This window comes from Falco peregrinus, chromosome 10 (assembly GCF_023634155.1).
Source record: "Falco peregrinus isolate bFalPer1 chromosome 10, bFalPer1.pri, whole genome shotgun sequence".
Classification (NCBI taxonomy): domain Eukaryota; kingdom Metazoa; phylum Chordata; class Aves; order Falconiformes; family Falconidae; genus Falco; species Falco peregrinus.
The window spans coordinates 21,562,239-21,587,186 of NC_073730.1; the positions used below are offsets into that span (position 1 = coordinate 21,562,239).

General features: G+C 41.0%; 1 protein-coding gene and 1 long non-coding RNA gene across 2 annotated transcripts in view; one reads left to right on the forward strand and one right to left on the reverse strand.

Annotated features, from left to right (window-relative positions):
- Positions 1-13,746, forward strand: part of LOC101921169 (vitellogenin-1-like) — a 42,746-nt gene extending 29,000 nt beyond the window's left edge. Inside the window, exons 21-33 of the mRNA XM_055815766.1 lie at positions 265-1,131; positions 1,215-1,271; positions 2,128-2,352; positions 3,406-3,612; positions 4,656-4,798; positions 5,301-5,439; positions 6,638-6,773; positions 7,467-7,653; positions 8,089-8,186; positions 8,771-8,865; positions 8,971-9,130; positions 10,328-10,489; positions 13,429-13,746. Of these exons, the coding sequence (XP_055671741.1) occupies positions 265-1,131; positions 1,215-1,271; positions 2,128-2,352; positions 3,406-3,612; positions 4,656-4,798; positions 5,301-5,439; positions 6,638-6,773; positions 7,467-7,653; positions 8,089-8,186; positions 8,771-8,865; positions 8,971-9,130; positions 10,328-10,489; positions 13,429-13,547 (2,595 nt within the window). The 3' untranslated portion in view covers positions 13,548-13,746. The remainder of the gene's footprint in view (positions 1-264; positions 1,132-1,214; positions 1,272-2,127; positions 2,353-3,405; positions 3,613-4,655; positions 4,799-5,300; positions 5,440-6,637; positions 6,774-7,466; positions 7,654-8,088; positions 8,187-8,770; positions 8,866-8,970; positions 9,131-10,327; positions 10,490-13,428) is intronic.
- LOC129785283 (uncharacterized) overlaps positions 1-24,948 on the reverse strand; it is a 101,062-nt gene that overhangs the window by 16,137 nt on the left and 59,977 nt on the right. Inside the window, exons 3-4 of the long non-coding RNA XR_008749080.1 lie at positions 18,706-18,854; positions 16,212-16,458 (exon numbers count right to left, since the gene is read on the reverse strand). This is a non-coding gene — a long non-coding RNA (uncharacterized LOC129785283). The remainder of the gene's footprint in view (positions 1-16,211; positions 16,459-18,705; positions 18,855-24,948) is intronic.

The following is a 24,948-nucleotide window of genomic DNA, read 5'->3' on the forward strand; positions in this document are numbered from 1 at the left end:
CATTACATTTAATTGTATGATCAACAATTTCTACACATGTTCAATATCACAAAAGTGTTCGGGGTATTGTTCTACATATGTGTGGGTTTAATACATTTTTATTAATTTGCCTTATTGTGATGTATTGCAAGAATGCTATCAGGCCTGCAGCTTGTCTTCTAAGGCAGCACAGAGATTCATAGCTCTCTGTATCTGATTTTACTTACAGCCTTCTGCAGGAACACAGAAAAATAATTTTGTTTTTCCAATGGTACCATTGACTAGGGGACGAGAAAATCCAGAAGTTCATCCTCCAGTGCCAGCAGCACCAGTGGAACTTCCGAAAGTACAACGAGCAGCACCTCCAGCAGCGACTCTGACAACAGAGCATCAGAGGGAGGCACCAAGATAAATCTGAAAGCAAGACTGACCAAAGCCAAAGGAAAGAAATTCTACCCCTTTGGGGACAGCAGTGGTAGCAGCAGCAGTGGTAGCAGCAAAAGCAGCAGTAGTAGCAGCAAAAGCAGCAGTAGTAGCAGCAAAAGCAGCAGTAGTAGCAGCAAAAGCAGCAGTAGCAGCGGTAGTAGCAGCAAAAGCAGCAGTAGCAGCGGTAGTAGCAGCAAAAGCAGCAGTAGCAGCGGTAGTAGCAGCAAAAGCAGCAGTAGCAGCGGTAGTAGCAGCAAAAGCAGCAGTAGTAGCAGCAAAAGCAGCGGTAGTAGCAGCAAAAGCAGCAGTAGCAGCGGTAGTAGCAGCAAAAGCAGCAGTAGCAGCGGTAGTAGCAGCAAAAGCAGCAGTAGCAGCGGTAGTAGTAGTGGTAGTAGTAGTCCTAAGAGCAGCAGTGGCAGCACAGGGAACAGCAACAGCAGCAGCAGCAACAGCAGTAGCAAAGCATCTGGTATAAAGCATAAGGCTAAGAAGCAGTCCAAGACCACACAATTTCCACATGCCAGTGCTGCTGAAGGAAAGACAAGTGGCCGTGAGCAGAAGCCTAAAACACAGAGTAGCAGCAGAAGTACCAGCAGTGGCACCAGCAGCAGCAGTGAAAGCACTGGTGCTTCCCATCGCCACAGCAAATATGACAAACAAGCTGAGACAAAACACGTTAAGTCCCAGTTTAACAGTCATGGTAGTTACGACATTTCTACAAAATGGGTAAAATTTTCTAATGCTTTGACTTCTGCTAGGATGTGATCCTTACTGAGCTGTAGGTAACAACTTATTTTGGAATTTTGCAGGAATATCACCTTCCAAAAGTATATCGGCTCCGCTTCAGGTCTGCTCGCATCCGTTGGGTAGGTCCCTAATTCAAGTGCACATTCCCATGGTGGCTACAGTTGATATGATCAGGCATATTACTGAAGGGCTTGCTTTGGTTCCTTTCACTTGAGCATTCCATACTGTCTGCTGTCAACACTGACGATGGCCAAAATAACCAGATTTTTTATGAAGATACTGACTGTTACACTACATCCTTCTGTTGTTGCAGCACTTGGAATCCTCAGATTTGGGTCAGAACTCCTTTGGGCTAGGTGCTGTACAATGCAGCTAAAGCTAAGTTAACAAAGACCGTGGGGGAATTACAAAACAGCAGGATCTTCCAATGGGAATAGCTGTGTCCACATTTTTTAGGCAATCATGGCAAAATCATCAGGTATGTAGATTGTATCAGAAACCAGGTTCAGCATGCATTATGGCACAGTGGTGTTTTAAGTAGCTATCAGAAGGATGATAATATAGTGGCTTTTGTAGGTGCTACTTGTAAAGTTATTATGCATCCTGCCTGTAAAAGAGGAAGATGATATACAGGGGTTTTAATTACATTGCAATCTCTTTTTTTTTTTATTTTCCCCTAAAAAAATGGACATGTTTGACCACTTCTTAAGTGTCATTTTCCCTAACATTAGAGCTGGACAATGTGATGTTGCCATTTGCAATCACTGTCTACACAAGCCTTCCTATCAGCAGAGAGGTCCAGGTGGATCCGAGGCACGTTCCTACCCAACATGTTTCATGTCTGCACATGATAACTAAAATAACGGTAGATATGTCTAAGTCTGTGCATTCCCTATAGAGAGAGGCAGACAGCTCTACGCTGTAAAACTAGAGGTCACTTCTTGCCTAGCTTTTTAACTTATTTTTGTTTCATAGCATCCAGATCGGGAGATATCAAGCACCTCATCGTCATCTTCCTCTGAACTGGGAAGCAGCCACAGCAACAGCAGCAGCAGTGGCAGCAGGAGCAGTCGCCCGAGTGGCAGCAGCAGCAGCAGCAGCCACCGCCATGGAGAAGATGCTGGCCGCAGCTCAAGGAGAAGCCACACGAGCGGAGAGGTCAGCGTCCACCACAGCCATGGTTCCAGCCTCACGCGTGAGGTACGACTGCGTGGCACGAAGGAGCAGCCGGGCTTTGCGTGCCGCTGGGCAGGAGCTGTAGAGGCGCTGGCGCTCGGACCAGCTGAGGGGCCGGGCTCAGTGAGCACGCTGCCAGTCACGTCTGTACATTGAAAGTCAAAGTCTGTTGAGACATTTTCCCCCCGTGAAAACATTTTTTCCAAACTCCCTTGGTTTTGAGGTTTTTGTTTGCAGGTTTCTTGGGTTATATTTTCCTTCATTTCCAAAGGCGTTTGCAATAAGTGAAAGCCTGGATTTGGAAATTATAAAAATGGAAGGGAATGGAGTTGTAAGTTAAAGGGGAAAGAATTTTCTTTTTCCTATGAAAGCCCAAAATGCAAAATAAATTGCATTAAGATAAAAATGGGGAGGAAACAAGTAAGTTTTATTTAAAGATTTTTTTTAACTTAAGTCTGATTATTTTTAGATGTAGACCTGAGGTTATGACTGCATGCAGCGTCTAACTAAAATCAGAGTCTGCATGGTCATAACTGATTGCTAAATGTAAAGTCCCATTAAGCACATATCATCTTTATCTTTATTACACACTTAGCATTCTATAATTGTACTAAGTACAATTCTATAAAATAGAATAAATAGCTCTGCAAATGTAGGTAATGTCTATGGGAACTCTGCCACTAAGAAGGATTTGAAAATAATCAATTGGTTTGAAGGAGCTGTAGCATAGTAAAATATGTTGTGAAGGAAGCTATCTAGTGTATATTGTAGGCAGCTATTTAAAAGATTTTTAAAATGAACAAAATCTTACTACTTCCATAAAGATAGTTTGGAAGAGTCTTGGAATCCCTCCTGTCAAAACAATCGTGTCTTTGAAAATTCCTGGTGGTAATGAAATAATCAAGATTCCAGCCAGATTTATCATTAAATATTGGGGATATAGAAATACGATCTGCAAACTAAACTGATGAAGGACAAGGGCTGCTTCCTACTATCAGTGCACATACACCGGACTGTAGGCTCTCCAGTGAACACACAGAAGTACTTAAGCACAGATGGTTGGGGGTTGTTTTTCAGCGCAACTTCCTGGGAGATGTAATTCCACCTGGCATTACGATTGTGGCACAGGCAGTAAGGAGTGACAACAGAAATCAAGGTTATCAAGCTACAGCATATGTTCGTTCTGATGCTGCCAAAGTTGATGTGCAACTAGTTGTGGTTCAGCTGGCTGAAACCAATTGGAAAGCGTGTGCTGATGCTGTAGTACTGCCTCTGAAAGCACAGGTAAGCTTCGCCCCCAGAGACATCTAAAAAGCCCGGAGTTTTTTGAATAAGCACAGAGCACCTGCTGACTGGGAGAACTAAACAGGAAAACATACATATTTTGAAATGTTTCATGAAGTTTGTGAAATTTCAGAAAATGTTCCTATCTTTCACTATTCTTCTGAATGAAACAAATAAAAATAAAAATCAGCCACTTCAAAATCTGGCAAAAAAAGATATTGACTTTCAAGATACATCAAAATATGACCAGCAGAAGTATAACAAATGTTTGAAAAATTGACTTCTTCATTACTACCTATTTATAATTTGCTGTACTGTCAGTTTGCTTGTCTGGTAATCTGGCTGTTTTTCTCTATATAATTCTTTTCAGAAGACTCGTAACCCAAATGCATTTGAAATGTTTTATTTCTTAGGAATTATATGAAAAGAAAAGGTGGGTAATGGGTTGATGCCTGAGAGAGCATCGTAAATGACAGAACAGGTCTTGTCTTTTTTTTTTTCACATCTCCCTGTGCTGCACTTTTAATGCAAGATATCTTTGTGTAACAATTTACAAACCTCTGCTTTTCAGAGCTGCAATTAACAAAATCAGCATGATATTTCAGTATTGGAAGGGGGAGGGGGTGTTCAAGCCAAGAGGTATTGGTGAAGGCTAAAAACAATTATTGTGCAGTCATCTTCTAGGAAAAAAATACATATTGATTATGAAGTTACCAAGTCTAACGAAATCTCAGGAAATTATGACAAACCTGATGTTTCAGGGGCTGCTTTGAGACAGGAACATGTACCAGTAGTTCTGTACAGCCTAGCAGCCTAGCAAGCTTTTTTTCTATTATGCCTCAGATTTTTCCGGATGTAGTCAAAATTTCTCTGTGAGCATTATTGATAGAAAAAAAAAAAAAAAAAAGAAAGAAAAAGACTAGGAAACATTAAAAATCAATGTGAAGTTTCAGGAAAGAAGAAAAACTTGCATTTTTAAATGGTCAAGTGTGTTTCTATGATTCTTTCCTGAAATTTGGGTGACTGTTTCCCTGTTTGTAAAGGCCAGGCTAAGGTGGGGCAAGGAGTGCCGGGACTACAGGATAGCAGCTGTGGCTACCACAGGCCAACTGGCAAGGAAGCCGGCCGTGCAGCTGAAGGTGCAATGGGGAAGTCTTCCATCCTGGATAAAAAAGACAAGCACAGCGTATGTTATTTGTTCTTTCCAAAGTTGTTCTTTTGCCTTTCTTATAGAATCACTGAAATGGATGAGATTTTTCAATCCAAATATGTTTGTGGGTTTTTTGGATGCAAAATACAAGTTCAGTGGCGTGAAAGTATTTTGTAAATGTGTTCTACTTTCTCCACATATTTCATAATAAAAGATATCCCCCAAATATTTAAAAAACTTTACATGTTTCATTTCACTTTCCATATTAAATGATTTGGTATTTCAGTTCAAAATACCTTTTCGTTTTGAAATATTCTTCTATTCGGTCCCAAAAAATATCCAGTTCAAATGAGAAAAATAAAGCAAATGTGTTTCCTCTGGGTAAAATCAACCCTTTAATTTGACCCAAAGTATTATTTCTTTGACTTTTCAGTTCTTCCATTGTTTCCCTGATTTTTTCAGTACTGCCAGTAGTCCTCATCCTCCCATGTCTGCTTTTGCTCATGTACCCGATTTTGTCACATCTTGTTATCTCTAGACTCATGCAATACGTTCCTGGTGCAGCACTCGTATTGGGCTTCTCAGAAGCACATCAGAGAAATCCATCTCATGAATTTATAGTAAGGGCAGCTGCAACATCTCCACGAACAATTGATACAGTAATTAAAGCTCCTGGGGTATGTGTCAATTTTTATTTTCTTTTTCCTTACCTTGAATGGAATTTCAACTAATAACATTTTGATACTTAATGTAAAAAAAAAAAAAAAAAAAAAAAGCAAAACATTCCCTTTTAGAGAAGCTGCTTTATTGCTGACTGTATTATATGGATCTTGAAATAAATACAGGAGTACTTTTGATTTTGTGCTGCTTTGGTGCAATGCAGCAGTAAGTTGAAAATCAGACTCGGTAGTCAAATGCTGCCTTTCCACGCTGAGAACAGCAGTTAGGCCCAAATTGTCTGAAGTATGACTGCTCCTCACTCACAACTTTGTTCATTTTTCCCAGCGTGACTAGTTCTGTGGGACGTATACGGGTCTCAGAGCAGGTAATGGAGGCCTTGAGACCACCTTGCACTCTACTGCAACCACGTACAGCATCTATCTGCGCTGGCGCATGGGTGTCACATCTGCAGTAACTGTGCTTGATGAGATAGGTGCGAGCAAGTTAGGACAGCCACAAATAGAACGCTGCTTTAACCAAACTGGAGCGGTTAGTTACACTCTCAGAGCAGTCTGCACAGGCTGGATCTGCAGAATCCCACTGATTAATTGGTCCTTGTCCAACAAATCCCTATGCACCGCTTTGAAAAATTTCCCCTATGGATCTCTGGCAAATTAATAACAGCTAGCTTTTCATACACAGAGAAATTAGTGTGTCTTTAACCTTCTGTGGTGTTTCAGCATTGCAGGATCTTTAATATATGATAATGAAGAAGTAGGCACACTAGGCATTAATTTGATTCTCTTGGTAAATGTAATTTGTAGCTACAGTGAGGGATCCTACCCCAATGCTCATCATGCCAGTTTTCAGCCTGTAATGGATGCTGTTCAATTTTCCAAACGCATCCATCAACTTAGTTACTTGCTACTTTATTTTTTAAGAAGTTACTTAATTATCACTTCATATATGTCATTTACTTTCCAATGTCCTTAATTTCTCAAAAAGTCAGTAAGTATGGCTAGAAGAGAAGACAATGATTCCTCAAAAAAGCTTAAGGTTTTGGTGCATCCTGGAGAGACAAATACAACTGCAATTGTATAAATGCATCTTCAAGGTATTATTTTTTTTAAGATAAGAGTCTTTTTTTGTTTGCAGTCACATATTGAGCAATATAGTTCAATTTATCATAATGTATTTTCATTTCTGCTTTTTCAGGTAACACTTTACTATCAGGCACTCCGAATGCCATTCACTCTGCCCTTAGGCCCATCTCCACCTTACGAGACTCGAGATATCACTGCCTGGAACTTATTTCCTGAAATAGCTTCACAAATAGCACAAGAAGATCAATGTAAATATTACTTATATGCTTTTCTCATGAATAAGCAATGTTTGTAGATCCGTTCTCTGCCATGACTGGGACTTGCCTTTCCTTGTAGTGGTCTTACAGGGAGGCATAGCGTCTCTAACCCTGCTTTCTCAACAGCTTGTTCCTTCACTTAGAAGCATATTTGTTGGCAGGTGAATGAAGAGACTTCAAACTGATGTAAATATTCAGAGTTCAGGAATTGCTCCTGTCTGCAGGGACTAGAGGTTGTCTTTTGACCCCCACATAAAGATGCCATCTCTGCATTGAGAGGCATCAGAGAATGGGTACAAGACAGATCATGTATTTTCTGGCCAGTTAATTTTCTTCAAAAAGGATTCATGCGAGTCTTAGATGGTTGGTGTCTAGCATTTCTGTGGGAAATGTGAACAACTTCTTATCATGGTCAGTTACTGGTTTTAGTTTCTCAAGAATATGGTACATTTTAGTTCCTGTTTGCTCGACCGTGTAAGCAAAACCAATACAAGTATGGTCTATATCTGGTAGTTACTCTGTAGTGCTATCCTGTCCTTACAGACTCTGGCAGCATTGAAAGCTTCTGCCAAGGAGATGATAAGTTTCTTTCCTGTTTGTGGGGTAGTTCAATCTTTCAAAACTTTGCAGGAACAGGTATGCCATTGTCACATCTACCATTTCTTTTCTGGTTTTGTTTTGCAGCCACATGTGAAGTCAGAGAGGGAGATTTCAAAACATTTGATCGTGTGAGCCATACATATTCTTTCAATAAAAGCTGCAACCTGATAGTGGTCCAGGACTGTACTGAACACCCAAAATTCATCATTACTACAAGAAAGGTTGATTCTCAGTCCTTCTCAAGAGAGGTTCACATAAATACCACTTCAGCGTAAGTGTGGTTCATCCTGAGGGCTCAGGAATTATGTATAAAGTTTCAGGGAGTTAGTCTGGGGATGGGAGATGTCTAACTCCTAGGTGAAAGTGGTTTTCAATTGGATATTTGAGGCAAAACAGGGTTTCCAGAAGGAATCTTCATCTGAGACTCTTTGGTTTAGTTACTCATGTCTTCAGTTTCACAGCCAGTATTTTCTGATAAGATGCTCATTAAGTCCCCACACTGTCTTTTCTTTAAAGGTTGGCTCTCAAAATTCAAAGTTCCAATTAATTTTGCACTTCAGAAAGAAAACAGCTCATTCATTCATTCAAAAATCAGATATTCAGATTGGTTCTCTGTTAGATTTAGTCACAAATATCTTTACTTTTCACACTTTAAATTAACGACTAGTTTCTTCCCTTTTTTTTTTTTTTTTTTTTTTTTCTGAAGGAACATTGCAATCTCTCCTGCCAGAAATTCATCTCCCCTTGTGACGTGCAATGAAGAACCAGTTCTGTCACAAAGTGGAGTTTCTGAGTATGAGAAAGGTAAGCTGAAACCCACTTTTCAAGGGCTAACGTGGAAACTAAATATCTTTAAGATTTTTCTATAAATTCCACAGAAAAATCTCAATGTAAAGAAACCACGAGTGGGATTAATGCAAAGAAAAAAACAGAGACTTTACTTTCTTCAGATTTGTATTGACTTAACTCCTGTTTTTGTACAGTATATGTATATACCCTTATTTCCTCCAGTATAACTGACAGGTTTTATATATATATATATATATATATACACAGAATGTCGAGGTTGGTGATTGTTTAGAAAAAAAAGTTCTTGTAGTCACAGTTAGATGCTTTGGTTCAGATACTTAGCTGGAGCCCCACCAACGTCATAATATTTTCAAGATTTAGCAGACTGGATACAAAATTCAGTTTCAACTATAGGGAACAGAAATAGAGTATTTTCACAAATAAAGAGATAATTTCTTCTATTTTTGCTTTCTCTCTCCACAAAAAAAAAAAAATAATCAACTGTAGCAGCAAAATTACTGTGAAGGAAAATTTGTTATGGTTGCATTATGGTGTATTTTGTGCTACTCATCACCTTACAATTCATCATCTTTTTACAGACAATGTTAAAATTTCCAAAAGTGGAACAACAGTTGTTGTGGAAGTTCCAACACACGGACTGAAGAATGTGACCTTTGATGGTGTGGTCCTTAAGGTATTGGGCTGGCTTTCAAGGTTACTGCTTTCTTTCTGTTTAGTACCTTGGCAATGTAACAGACCAACACTTCAGTATTCACCACAAATACGTGCTATTTTACAGGTTACTGTTGCTTCATGGATGAGAGGAAAGACCTGTGGAGTTTGTGGAAATAATGACAGAGAAAAGCACAATGAACTCCTAATGCCAAATCATAAGCTGGCACAGAGCTGTTCTGCTTTTGTTCATTCATGGGTACTGCTAGAAGAAACCTGCTCTGGTGGTGAGTAGATCTGAAAACACTTTATGCTGGGGGAGAATACAATTTCACTTTTCCTCTGCCAATAGCTAGAAAACATTTTTATTTTTTTTAAATCAGCCAATATCTTTTATTTAGAAAAGACAATAACAATATATACCCATTTTAACTTCATTAACCACTGGCTGTTTAAAACACTGCCTGCGAAAATAGAGAGTACATGCTACGGCAAAAGTCTTTGCCTTATGTGTAGTTCAATGTTAAATAATTGATTCTACTATAATTTGTTACACTGTGTAGCTTGTTAGGCAAAATCAGGCCTAATCTTGCTCCTGCTGAAAGAAGTGTGATTTTCACCACTGAATCAAAGAAGTTTCAGCTGTTGTCTGCAGACTCGATTGATTAAAATAAGTTGCAGACTATGAATGCAGTGTCAGGTCTTAAGTTTATGTAAGTTTTCAGAGTACACAAAATTTTGGTTTTGTTCTGTGCAATCTAAGGGTGCAATCTCAAGGAAATATTTAGAAATCCTGCTACAGTAAAAGAGCTTCCTCTCACACAGAGCTGGAAAAATAATGATGGTCTCCCATAATATCAATACAGTTTTGTTCTGTAGGTCTCCATTTACCTTGGACCTGAGATAACTTTTCTGAAGTTAATGGTTCTTTTCTCCTTGACTTCAGTGGTAGCAGAATTGTACTTATCTGTGTGTGTCAGGAAACGGAGTCATAGCTGGGATCCTGTTAAGTTTCATTATACCTTTCTAGTGAGATAATTGCAGCATTATAAAAATCATCCAATACAAAAATTATCCTTGATGTTATTATATAAATGCTGCCTTTTTTTTTTATCCATTCACTACAGTTGACATTTTTCCTAATGCAATGAAGTAGCCATTGTGCTTGCCATATCTATTCTTAATAGCTTTCAGACATGAGAGGTTATTTTCTGTGTATTATGTAGTTCTAAAAAACTGGGTATACATTATTCCATTTGGGTTATATTGTGCAATTAGATTTTAAAAACAGCTCCCCTTTCAGACTCTTTCCTCTATCCCCCAACTTATTATCATCCTATCTCGATAACCTTGCTACTGCGAAAATGGTTTGTCAGGCAACTCTGTTTTAATAAAAGCTGAAGAGAAAATATAGACCTTTATTATTGCAAGGATCGATTGGGATTTATTTCTACAATTTTAACTACCTTTCCTTTTCCTCTTAGGGTGCAAACTGCAGCGCAGTTACGTGAAGCTGAATCGAAATCCTACTGTTGATGGAGAGGAATCTACGTGCTACTCTGTTGACCCAGTACTGAAATGTATGAAAGAGTGTACTCCAATCGAAAAAACTTCGGTTAAGGTTGGCTTCCACTGTTTCCCAAAAGGTACGATATTTTTCTCTCTCTGTGTCACGTACTGTAGGAGTTCTGTCAGAGCACTTGAAAGAACAAAACACAGCACAGCCACGCGCAGACCTGTATTCCTCTGGCTCCTCTCTGAGCTGCTGTTTTTAATCCCCTTAGTATTTGCTCTAACCACTGACAGTACTGGCCAGCTAAAAGCTAGTTTAGATGATGGCAGGTAGCATCATCTGAGGAAAAAATTTGAGGTGGTAAAAGGGGCAGCAGTGATCAATAAATTTTTTTTCACATTTTCAGGATCTTCATAAATTTGAGATAAGCAACACTGAGTCCTTTTATGCTCATTACAGCCTGCAATTTTGTGTGGACCAGGGCAAGCAAGGCAATTGAAAGTCAGTCAAGTAGTGTGACATGACTGCTGTGATTAGGCTGCCACACTATGCCACTGTGCAATACATCAGCAAAAAACACACTGCTGAAATGTTCTCTAGATTATTCCAAACATGGTTTTGTTTTGAAGGTACTTTTACACACACACACTCATGCCCCAGATGCCAGGCCTTCTTCTCCTTTCCCTTACACTAATTTGTCATGGATGCGATGCGTTGTCTAACACAGGTCCAGGCTGAAGTTGTATAAGCAAGGGAGTATAATCCAGCGTGGAACCTACAGATATTTCTGGTGCATTCCTTCCTAAATCTTTTAATGAATTACACAGTACATATACACCTTAGAGGGAAACCTACCATTAGGGAGTATCTACTGAAGTGGTCTCTTCTCAGTGTTAACCATTGTTGGCCAAATGCATTGTTAGCTGGGATAATCCAGAGTAGTTTCACTGAAGACAACGGACCCCTGTGTTGAGTAATACTGGAGAGGAACAGAGTCTTTTATGTCCAATTTTGAACAACATCTGTGTAGAACTTTGCACTTTGCTCATGTTATTAATATCTGCAATGTGCTGAATCAGCCCATAAAAGCAATGAGTATCTCTGTAATAGTCAACTATCTACAATAGCCTATTCAACAAGTAGCACAAAGAGAGTGCTAATAGTTTTCTGACAGCTCCCTGAGATGTGAATAGATGCATCCTTTTATGAAAAGAAAAACCCACCCTCAACAAAAAAAACCTTCCCAAATCTTGTCATATCCATGTTTCACAGATTTCTTTTGTGTGTCCAAGTCTCTGTCTCTGAAATGTCATCACCCCAGGCCACTCACTGCCTCAGAATATTAAGCTATAATAAAGCTGTCTCATTCTCTCACAAAAATGTGTGAGAAAAGAGGAAAATCATAAAAAAAGATATGTTAGTTGTCGCAGCTAGTGCTGCTTTTACAGCAACTGCAGGCTTCTCTGGTTCATTTACTGAACCAGAGACTGAGAAGTCTGCTAGCAGCACTCCTAATCAAGGACTTTTTTTATTTCTTTATCCTGAGGAGGAGGAGGAAGGAAAAGGTTGCCACGTGTGGTTTTTTAGCAAGACAATTGCTTTTCCTCAGGCTAAGGATCAATAGAAATATAAGGCCAGCCTTTAAAAACTATTCTTTTTCTTTCTTTGTTCGATAACTTGGAGAAGCAATAGAAACAAAATCCTCATCTTTCTCAGGCTGAGAACCTGTATTTGCATATACCAGACAAAGACCTTTTCTCCCCTCTTTGTATGAGAGCTCAGACCTGATAGCCTGCTGTTTCAAAAGAGAGGGACCCCATCCCTGTCACCAATGTAGCAAGGATAAAATGAAGTACAAGGAAGCAGAATTTCCCATGTTGTCCTCAAATCAGTGAGACTGTAGTCTTAGGAACTTGACTAAGGCAGACATCACTCCAAGTTTAAGTCCACATATTGGTTTACATCTCAAACACGCCACAAGCCCTGACCACCAGGATCGCAGTTACTCAGCGACAACCCAGTTTGCCTAAGGAACTACCACCTACATGTGATCAGGCCCACAGTGTGTCCGAGGGTAAAGAGACATAACAAAAATTAATGTATTTCAAAAACAGACCTCATACATTTTATAACATTTCTCATTTTGCAGTCTGAAAATACATATTTTTTAAAAGCATCTCCAGCATCTTTCTGGGAAATATTTATTAACCAGTTTATTATGCAAAACATGTGCTTCAGGTTGGACAGTAATATAGCCAAGGAGAGTGTTAGCATTTCAGGAGATAAGTGACTGATACAACCTGAACCCACACAGCAGTCTCCAGCTTTCCCTGTGATGAGAGATGGCAGGTTATAAATGTATTGTCCAACTCGGGGATAAAACAAATGGAGGTAAAATGATGAAAGCTTTACCCATTCTTATTATACAAACTTAATCTAAACGGATATCCTAATATTCTTGCAGATGCAATAATAAACCTCCAACTAGCTAAGAATATTTATTGGGAAGATGAATATCATTATTCCGTTTAGATTATTTCAGCATTAAGGGATATGGCTTATTCAAGCTGCTGTTGATAAAGCAGTGTGGTAAGGTTAATAGTGCAACTGACAATGCTCTGCCAGATTTCACAATATATGGGAAACTTTAATTAGAAGTTTATGAACCTCTGAAAATTCTCCAAAGGGCTTATCCTTCTGAATGAACTTCGGCAAATAGTCAGCTGAAATACGCAGTGATATAGAGCGCTAACATAAAAAGAGATTGCTGATGTGTATTGGTACGTGGTGGTCTTACACTGGTGGTGGCTACCTCCAGCACTTTTACAGCCTCCTGCCTGTTGTCTTTGTGCTTCATGAAATGTTACTCATTTTGGTTTTAGGGAAGTATTATAGTAATTATACCATGGATGAAAATCCTGCTCCAAGTCAGTGAGTCAGTTAGATGTCAGTTGTGGGGGCAGGATTTCATTCTTTACTTGATGAGGGAGTTGGCAGCCATCAAAACAGTATTTCCTTGAAATGTGTTAATTTGCTTGATGCTAGTTAACAATGGCTTCACTCTTCTGACAGATACTGCTGCAAGCCTGCTGGAATGGCAGAGGAGCAGGGATAAGAGATCTGCATCTGAGGATGTTGTGGAGTCTGTGGATGCTGACATTGATTGTACCTGCACTGGTGACTGTAGTTAAGCTAAATGCTTTAGTGTTGTGCTATAGACATACTATACAAATAATTGAATAGCTGGACAGATAAGAAGGGAACATAATAGCTGTAGCAAAATATTAAGAAAGGTGCTTGAAGAAAATAAGCCTACTGCATTGCATCCAAAGTCAAATGCGTTATGTACAGTCTGCACTGCTTAATAAATATGTTGTGCATTAAATAAGTATTCATGTGCTCTCTCTCTTTATTTTTCCCAATCAACAAAACAGTCAGACCAACTGTAATATTATCCAGATATGCTGCTTCCTTTTATCTGAAATATAATTACAACAGTCCTCTCTTAAAATTATGTTCACTAGGTGATGAAAGGAAAACATGATTACGGCTACTGCTAACATTCCATTGTGCAAAGAAGTTCATATTTAGCATACTAAAGAAACAGTAAACATTTGTTTTCTTTCATGTTTTCTGGTAAAGAGCAAAGTCTGTTCTTGGAACCATTCTGCAAAAAAATACATTTTACTCCCAGCAAGACCATTAGCCTTAGTACATTCTACAAAAGAATGAATTGGACTGCTAGACTCCCACTGTAGCTTTCCAGAGAGCTATAGTGTGTGACACAGTCCCCATTTTCATTTGAATTTCAATGGATCTGCTGTTGCATCATAAACTAAAAGTATGAATAGGAACTTTCTCTTTTTGGTTTACCATCTCCTATTGTGTATCTATGAAAATGACAGCTTCAAAAACTTCAGGGAACAGTAATACATCAGGTAGCATTCCAAATACTCCAAAAAAAGTAATATAGAAAAACATTTAAGATCCAATGTAAGCATTGGGAAGCTAAAATACAGCACAAGCAGGACAGTTAGACTGTGTCTAACCAGCGGAGTGTCAGTCAGCTGGCTTTCACTAGGCCTATGTAGAAAGGCAATTCCCTCCTACCCCAGGGGGGACCAGGGATAGGTGACACCTTCAAACTCAGAGCAACAGCACAGTATCTCTTCACCTTGTGCACAAATCAGCCAGGCAGTGAGCCACGATATATTTTCCATAACAAGCAATAGCAGCCAGCATGCCCTTCCAGGAGAAGCCTTAGCATGGACAAGGTGCTGTCAGGAAACTGTCATTAAAGAAAATACTTTTCTTTCTAACTAAAAACTGAGCTATCAGAAAGACAATTGAAGACTAAATAGCTGAACAATTACAATTACAGAACAGCATTTCTCAGTGCTCTTCCTTCAAGAGCAGACACGAATAATGTATAGTACTCCTCTCGCTCTCTCAAGCTGCAGCTTGCCACCTTGAACTTGAAATTAGAAAAGACCCAGCTTTTCTCAGTGTACTGCACTTCCTTACGTCATTACTTCCAGAAGAAGGTAAGCCATTATGAGTTTGCTCACACCAGGGCTCGGCAGACTGAGCCCTGCTACCTGCCTCTCTCCTGAAGATAACCTACAGACGGAAAAAGGGAGGTACCTGCCTCTTTCCCTTCCCCCAGCCTTAATTTAGTCTGTAACACCGTGTTTGAGAACCTTCATGTGTACTGGGTGTATATACAGATAGCCAGCACTTTATTCAACAGCTTTTCCTTACGCAAGTACGTTCAAACTAAGACCAGTAACATGAGTTCTCGCACTGTTTCTATTTGTAATAAAGCAGTCACAAATCCCCTCTACAAATGCCGTGTTTTGCTAACTCATGAGAAGTGCTACACTGCAAAAAGAGTAACCCCAAACAAGAGGGGAAATGAAGAATACTGCATCCGCTTTCCTTAAAAAGCACACTAATATTACACCTGGAGAGCCCTTTTCTTCCTGCTGTTGTTTTCACTGTGGCTTATGGGAGGTTTGCCATTGACTTTCGTAGGATCAGACTGTCATCTTTAATCCAACACCTTTCCTTTTTAATCCACTTGTTTACAAAAGAGAAACTTTTGACAGTCAACCACTTCAGATAAGACAAGGGTAGTGAAGAGGTGTAGTGAGAGAAGAAAAATGAGCTTTCATGCTCAACTACTATAGCAGGAATTCAGTAACAGCAAAAAGCCATTAGTAAGAGAAGTAATTCTGCTCGCAGTAAAACACAGTCATCTACACGGAAGCATGACACTAATTAACAATGATCAAGCTGGGATGTACAGTACCAAAAAATACAAGCAGCTCATAAAGGCAAATGCCTTCTCCCAGAAACAATTTACAGACTGTTAAAGTCATTGGAAAAAAACTGGAAGGCAAAGACTGATCAGCAATCCTATATTAGTTTATCCTACAATGATGATACGTAATAATACACACTGTACAGTGGTAAAAAGTAATAAGCATGCCAGGCCAGGCCTGTCCCTGCTAAAGCCCAGCTTTGGATCCTGCACCAGCATCTCTGGCTCCCCAGTTAAAGGGAGCCCCAGAACAGAACGTCTCTTTCTGCTAAACTGTCGTGGCTAGGAAAAAGTATCCTGCCAGTCCTGAAATCACACGTGTGCCTTTCCGCTAGCAAAAGCTCCTCTGTTGGCACTTTCCACTGGTTGTGGCGGTCATGGGCAATAACGCTCCCAACAGCAAGATGCTGCGTGTAACGGCTTGAGCCCAAAAGTCCTAAAGAGCCTCCTAGCTCATGCACTGTTCCGGACACAAGGAAAGAAAGGTGGAAATGCCCCACAACATCAGACAGCGGCCAAGGAATCCACTTACCATTCCTCTACCACTGCCGCAGCCTGGGCTGGGGCGCAGGCACGGGCAGCGGGGAAGGCAGGCGCCAGCAAAACCCAGGGATGCTCCTTTCACTGGTCTGTGGAGGGCACGGGTGAGGCACAGTGCTTATTGTTTCCATTTCAAAGGGGCAGCTTTCATTCCTGTCCAGCCCCTGTTTGTCAGTGCCCTCTTGCTGAGACAGCTGAATGCCTTCGACTGACTGAAAGACTCCACTGATGTTGCAGCTCTAAAATCCAAATATAATGAAAGTTAGTAAAGCCTGGGGCTGGCAGTGGGCACAGCAAAGCGAAAGACATAGAACCAGCTCATTTTGCCAAAAGAATTAAAAGCATTAGCAGTACAAGTGTGAAAAAGCCCTTCTGGAGTTTCTAATGCACCACACAGACATTTCCAACCCATCTGGGAGGATATCTGCAGTCCAGATTTAAACTTCATTTGGAAATCACGCCTGTCCTACCTTACAAAGCAAAGCGAAGTTATATCACCTACCAAGTATTAAAATGCATACTTCGCAGTCTGAGCTTTTATGCACTCTACTTTTCATTCCTAGTGCTTCTCAATGATATGAATTAATGATCTCTGGACTCTACAGTAGTAATCAAGGAATATGACCTTGCAATTACAGTACTCCAGTATTGTTTAAAACAATGCACCAGAAAAAAAGACGCAGGCCTAAGTATCGAGTCCTAATCCTGTCTTTGCACTTCTGTAATGCAGTTTTGCACGAGGCCAGGGATTTCTGTGCCTCATTTTCTGCATCTGAAGGATATGACTACTTGCCTACTTGATGGAGTCAGAAATGCTTATGAATTTATAGTCCCGTATGTCTTTTGCAAGTTCTTCAGTGATTCTAGAGATGAAAAGTAAATTTTTCCACTAGATCACCTAACCACATGAGTATATTTTATTGTTAAGGAAGTTGAAGGTTTTCATATTCAGATTCGTCCAACTGTAAAATAACTATACATTTGGAAAAAATCAAAACAAGGTACTTAATTTGTTCCCGGTCAGCTTTGGTTAAACCCTAGCGGATTATTCGTAAAAGCCTAGAATTGGATCCTGCTATTACAGTGAGATAGGCAAAAGGCTGTTGGAGCCACAGTCTTTTGTATCCTAGACAAAGACAACAAACCTCTTGTCCATCAGACCTGGCTCTTTTGATTCACTAATTTTAAATGACACAGTGACTCTCAGGAAAGCATGGTCATTCTGCTCCAGAGAAAGGAGCTGCAGCATGATAGGAAAGGACAAAACTGTTAATATCAGATCCCTCCTGGAAATGAAATGCCTGCTCCACAGCATGAGCATTAAAAAAAGTAACGTGTGCAATTCTAACCCCACTGAAGTCAATGGTTAAACTCAACAGAGCTAGGCTTTTACTCAGCATGTTTGAATGAGTTATTAAACAAACTTTAGTAGTCCCTAAAAATAAATGTACTGTGTGGATCTAAGTGCAGCTGATGAATACGAAACCTCAGGAATCTAGCAAATACAGTAGTTAAGGCTAAAACCAGAGACAGCACAGAAGGTTGCAGGGAAGTAGCTATTAGTGGCCATCTGAGCTTTATGTAGAATCTCAAGGTCTCTCGTGCCATCTACTGGCTTTTTTGTTTACTAACAATGGTCTAAATCTTTTTCCACCAGATTTATTTAAAGGTCTGATACATTCCAGGCAGTTTTATATAAATTCCAATCAAAGTTTGGTGTGGGGGTTTTTTTCCCTCTAACCTCCACACTGATTACTATTGTGGGGTTTTTTTTTCCTGTAAGTACATTACAATTCCGTACCTTTCTGAACACCATTTCACATTGTCTCTGGAGGAAAAAGACATTGCCTAAGACATTCTCATTTCTGTTATTGCTGGATAGGCAGTAATTACATTGCAAGCGGGGCTGGGAGAACAGTTTACTAAGAAACTCCAAAGCTGTTCAAAAATAGCACTTAAGGTTCTTCCTCTATCAGTGTGAGAAGGTTGTTATTTTGGTACCTGAAAATGCTTTAATGTGCTAAAAAAAATAAAAGATGGTTTTCCCTCTTTTTCCCCGTGCAGCTCACTTAGCTGTAATTCACAGTGAACACTTATATGTCCTAATATTGTTAAATTCACTATCAATCAGATGGGGTTTGGGAAGCAGGAATTATCTCTAGATAGTTCTGATCACAGCCCTTCCCTTCATTATGTGTAGCCTGTTCCTGATGTCCCAGTTTCCCTTCCCTATTTACCTGCGTCCACTGACATGTTCAGCTTCGCTCTGCAAAACCAAGGTGGCACCTCAGCGTGCCCTGGCCCCGCTCCTGGGGAGCAGGCAGCCCCGCCGCTGTGCACCCTGCCCCTCCAGAAACTATTCAGGCACAGTCAAAATTCACATTGTAGCCCACGTTAAAACATCAGCCTGCCGAAGCTTTTGGAGCTTTACAAACTTGCTCTCTCTCTCCTCTCTGTGCTTTCCTTCTCCAGTATCTTTCACTCACCTATGACTGCAAACAGGCTAAGGGCCAGAGACCTGTGTGACACAGCAGGTGGTGTAAAGCTGGGTTGCTGATGTTAGGCAAGGTTGTCCCAGAAGGAGTTTGAACATCCAAGACCTCCACGGATTATTCTGGACTACTCCAATTGCCATCTGCAGAATAGAGGCAAAGTTAAATCAAAACCTTTACAGCAGCAGCAAAGTGGGCTTCATCAGGTTGTGCATACATTTAGTCCAAGTAAACCTGGGTCCTGATATTGGGTAGCCACATTCTCCACCATCTTTGATGCATTTTGCCTCTAGGTAAATTGTGAGTGCGTTGGAGACAAATACTAACTTGGAGACTTGCACCATCAAACCGCAAGTCCTGCATGAAGTCTGCAAGGGTCACTATAACAAATATAGTCCTAAACTAAGGTGCTGAAATAACAGTCCTCAGGCTTTTGCCACATCTTTGGTTTGTCTCACTGGGAAAATGGATCACAGCCCCTTTTGGTTCTGAAGCTTCAGGGCACTTTCATGACTCTTAAAACCTTCTCAGTAATGAAATTCATTTCAAAACACTGTAAGTGGCGACAAACACATGAAATGTTGGGACTAGCTCCCCTCAAACCTATCTCCATTATTTTTTTACACTGTTTCCTCCATGTATCATCTTAACCTTCACAAAGAGAAGTAACACAGCATTCTTTATAGACATTACGTGAAACAATATTTAATTGTCTTGTTTAATAGTGGTCATAGCTGCCTCTCATGCAGTCGAGAATTTACTCTATCTAGAGCTGCTTTGATGCTTTGTTTCCTTGCCAGCTGATAAAGAGATAATTATAGCAAAAGAAAGAGAGCCAAGAATTTGGGCCGAATAAGCTAATATGATAGAATTCTACTTATATGGAATCCTGCTTATGTGGTCAAAACAGAACTATTAATATTCCAGAGCTGTTCGCGACCGTGAGACTCGGGGCACGATACACAGATTAGATTCACTATGGGCATAAGAGACTGACACAGGCTCAGGCTGGGGCTAGAACTGGCAGACAGATCTGTGTCTCACTGTGACCCTAACCTGCCTACATTACTTCAGGCTCAGCGCAGATACCTTGGGATCTCCGCGTGGTGTTTCACCTCTGTGAAATGTGGCTATACCACTTCCACTTGGTGCTAACTTGGACATCTCTGCACCGTGAGCCAGTGTCCCCATTGCCTCGGATATTACAAGACCTGACTTTCACGTGTCTGAAACCAGAGCACAATCTTCTCACCAGAGCAATGTACTAAATTCCGTACAAAGGAGAGTTAAGCACTTTAAGGCGGGATCTGAGGTATCTTCCCCCTCCGGCCTGACAGCTACCTAGACTACTCCCCAGGAAATGCTGAAGAGGTGGTTATACGCACCCCATTTCCCAGGGCCCTGAGCTCCCTGGGAACAGTTTTCCATACGTGAAATCATCTTCTAGGTTCTGGCAGCTACGTTGCCCCTTCTGAAACACAGCTGGCAGGTGGTGGGGAGGGGAAGAAGACTTACATCTCCAGTGGCTGTCCAACGCATTAAGTCACTGCATGAAAATAGTTGGAAACCGCAGTTCTATCATCGAATGAGCATAATCACAGATACCATGCTGTTGTGGGGCTTACTGATAGAGATTAAGGGGTGTAGAGGGATGAAGACCTTGTGTGAGGCTTTTCACGCCCTACGTGTGAGAAGGGGCTGCGTCTCATGGGTTTCCCAGCACTTCTGAGCAAAGGCTGTTCTTTAGAGTGCTGGAGAGCTGCACAGATTGTGAAAATTAGGCATCAATAGACTTTGTTATTTGAGGGTATAAGAGGGAGTATTAAGGATTTCAGTCCTGTATATAAGCACCTACATCGTATCTAAGTCTTTTACTTTTCTCCGTGAAGCTGGGCATCAGTCTCTACCATGCTGCAGCTTCACATTGGAAAATCCTGATGCGACCAAGCTGAAATGCTCCAGAGGAACTAATTGGTGACCTTGCCTGACAGACCAAAATAAATCTGGCAGGCAGGTTGCCCGCTTTGCCAAGTCCTCAGATCCCCAGCTGCAGCCGTGCGGATTACACAGCTTCCTGGGCTGGGTAAGGTTGCCAGCTCCAAGTTCAGCAACCAGCCAGCTCCCCCACGCTGCCTCCTGCCTTCGGCTTGGCTCTGCAGGCTCCCAAGCTTGCCCAGGGCCAGCTGGTTAGCACCAGGCAGACAGGGAACCTGGCACTCTCCCCACCTTTTGGCCAGCTGGTGGATCAACAAAATGGATTGCTCCACTCATGAGAAATGCTGGGATGCCGACGCCTGCCTCCTGCGCAGAGCGAGACGCGATGTGACAGCCTGGCACTCCCTGGCCTCGCAGCTCTGTCCCGCAGCGCTCTGCCTCCCCTCCTCGCCCATGCAGGGGGCAGAGGAGCTTTTCGGGTATGGTGTGATGAGGTTATTTCATTTACATTTCTGAAAGGTTCTGAAGCCAAAACACTAATTTTTTTGTACATTGTTCAGCAGCCCAAAGCACTAATTTTTTGTTCAGCATCCCATTCCAGCTTTCTCTTGATGGGTAGTCCCAGGTCAGCTGAATTAAAGGTCAAAATTTAGGTTACTGGCACAGGCAAAGCTTGTGCTTTGTGTGCTGCTCAGTCTTACCAAACCTGCAGCTTTACAAAAGCACCTACAGGGAGAACCCTGAACTGGCCAAGGCAGAGGCATAGCTCAGAATATAGTATTGATTTATATGATGTCAATATAAATATAAGTGTAATTAAGAAGGATTTCTCATTTCTTTCAAAGCTTCTAACACTAATTCTAAGGCTAAATCCTTTATGGTACAAACATTTGAATTGTCACCTTCACTCACTTGCTGCACGTTTTCAAGATGGCACTGAAGAGCAGTTAGTTGTAATAAGTTTTTGCTCCTCATGAACTCCTGCCTTATCACTAGCATCCTTTTGGACAACAGTCCTTCCTTAAATGTCTCTGATCACCATTTATGTATGTAACCGGTTTGTTTTGAGATTAGGTGATGAGGACTGTATGCCTGAACTGCCTTATATATAGCAGCAATATGAATATTTTCTGTAATAGTGTCCACCACTGTTCCAGACATCAAGTCCCCTTCGAACTGCAGCTCCATACGAAGCATGAGATGAGCATTACACTGCCACAGCAGCTTACATTTGCATAATCTCTGATAACCTCTGTGCTGTAGACAATACGAGATTTTCACTACTGCTAGCTGTAGATATACTTGCTTATCCAAGCTGCCCAAAACTCATCTTTTAGCTCAAGAAGTCCTCCATCCACTAAGGCTCTCATTACACTTCTACTGTTCTACAAGCACTTCATCCTAAGGCAATCAAGATGGTAAAAAATAGTACTTTTTAAAAAACCAATGGCCTTGAGTGAGGGGGTGTTTGGAATACAGATGAAGGGGGATCACCCAGGGTCGGCCCCTCAGGAAGACACCTGATAATTTGCACATTACATAATCCTTGAATTTTAATAATTTCCTCAATAGTTGCACTAACAGCACTGAAACCTTTGAACCTCACCATTTTCCTCCACATCAACACGCAATCTACAGGGGAAAAAAAAAAGTTTCTTCTGCTGCAAAAATTTTGGTCAATCTTTATAAACACTGTATGAGAAATAAAATATGTGGCATAGTCTGCCATACTATTTCAATGCCTCAAGTCTGAAACCTGCAATAATTTTTCTGAATGACAGGCGGAGAGGTTGCTTACTTGGTTATCACACAGCAATTTCACAGCTACTGGATTTCATTACCCCCTTCCCTCCCCAAAAGATTTCCTTTTTATGAAAAGACCTTTCCTACTTTAGGTTGTTCTCTTTGCCCGAATTCTTCATTATGCTGTTCGTAGGGCTTATTTTTCCCTTGTTAGGCAGAAAACAGAGTCATAATGAAAGCGCTACATAATCAAGTGTGCCTCAACAAGCTGAACAGATTCCTGCAGCAAAGCCCCAGGAAACCTCGCTGCAGCCCCCCTCTGCTCCTACCAGCTGCTGCTGCCCTGATCTTCTAGATAAGAGACTTTGTGATCCCTGCTATGGCCTTGCCTTTGAGGGAACGGAGCAGCAGGAAAGCAGGCTTACTCACACTTCACTCTACCTCTAGGTGAGAAGAAGCCTCCTCTGAACCGATACATGCTCACATCAGAAGCCGATAAATAGACCCAAACAGTAAATCAAACAACAGAGTTAAATAAGATCCATTAGCCGTGTTCCCTGCAGCGCGCCCTTCTTCTCTGGCTCCCAGGGGTCCATCGTTTGCAAACTCGCTGCCACTAGCGAGCAAACATGGCCAAGCCATTTAACAAAAGAAATCTCTACATTGATATGCAATCGTTTTTAATTATGGCTTCCTGTGTGAGAAGGAGCCTATTCTATATCTAACTGTACTGTCAGGAAAGATGCAGTAGTATCTTTTAACAGCCACACGAATATCAGCCACACTAAAAGTGTTCACAGTTGCAGCTGTGAGAAACCACATTGCCACTTCATTACATGTGTCCCTAAATACTTTATAAATATGCAAGTCAAACACTCTTCTCAAATATTCGGGTAGAAATCTGGTATACACCGATATGATTCAAACAAGTGCAAGTGAAAAACAAACTAGATACTTTCACCCTGTGGAAAAGAATTATTTTGAAAAATGTATTCACAGTCATCAGTCGAAAGGTTTACCAGAAAACCATTGAGATCCCACTCTGGGAATCTCCTATTAAAGGAGGTGGCGATACAATGAAACATCCAGACTGACTCCCTCTACAAGGCACTTGCCTGGCTTTCATCTCATTCTGAATGAGCACGTTGGCAGTTCAAGTCTCATTCAATAGCTCTTTATAATGGCTTCAGGTCTGTTTCTGGAGTTAGTCGTTATCACATAATATGGGCATTTAGCTGTTCAGCAGTAGGGTACAGAAGGTAGTTTCTAGTGTAACAAAGTGAAATGAAGAAAGTAAAGAACACACACAATGCATAAGGAATAACTCAAGATGCAATTTAAACTATGAGGAGGAAATTTTTATTTTTTTTTTTTTTATAATTCCTTGAAAGCTTTGTGGAGGTGATTTCCCTACTGGAAAGAAATGATAGGCTTGGAAAGATCCTGTAGTCATACAAGCCTGCGGAATTGGTATCAAAGCTCAGAAGCTGATGAGAGTCTGTTCTCCCCTTAATGTAAGCATAGTGATATTTTTCTTCAAAGGGAGGTCCAGCTTCATAACTGCAATGAGATACAATTCCACTGATGTCTCTGGAGTTGCATCTGCCTCTGGTAGCAGTAAGTGTGACAACCCCCAGCATCAGGATTTTCTAAAGATTAGCCCAGCAAGCACATAAAATATCAAAAGCTACAGGAAATTTTCAGCATTTTCCTTCAGCTCCTCAGAAGGGAAGTTGTCAAAGTAGCTGTCTGCTAAACATATCATCTGCCTTACTATAGAAAGAAGGATGTCAACACTGCATGTCAAATCCAACCCTGAGATATATTTTTTAACGGGCAGGATCTGACTTAGACAGATCCCAAATCTCTCTGCAATTACCTGCATCTGTAGGAAAGGCACAAAAGGATTTATCTTAAAGAGCTCTCAAACTATTTTCCAGTCTTGCTTTTTGTGACAGAAGCAAAGTAAAAATCTTAGGAAAATATTTTCAAAGGTATTGTTTGAGGAGATTGTATGTTTTAGTTGCTCCCAAGCCTTCACACCAGCAATAGTGGCACCCAGGTGGCCAGTGACAGTTTGCTCTCAGTCACCACCTCTCCTGGGGCTCTGGTGACCCTTCCATTAACTCCAGCCCTCTGTCAGCACCCAGACACCATGATACATGATGGCTTCCAGGGAAGAGCCTCCTCAGAACTGGGCTGGTGCCACCAGAACTATTCATCTACTACTACAGCCTCTTACCTTCAGAAAAAGTGTTTGGAATGATGCAACGTCAATTGCGATGACTATCTATCTGAAAACCTTTCCTAAGCCAATGACCCTTCAACCACAGGAAGGAAGAGCACAGAAACACAAGCATATTAAGAGAAAGATAGACATTTACAAGATTTTTCAGCTTGACCAGTATAATGCATCGAGTATTCTGGCAGTCCCCTGACATGGCCATCAGGGGACATGCCATGGCCGTGGGAACTGACACCGCTTCCTGAAGGCAGTGCTCACACGGGCACAAGAGGCAAATTAATTCATTCCTGACAACACGGACTATCACCTTTTCC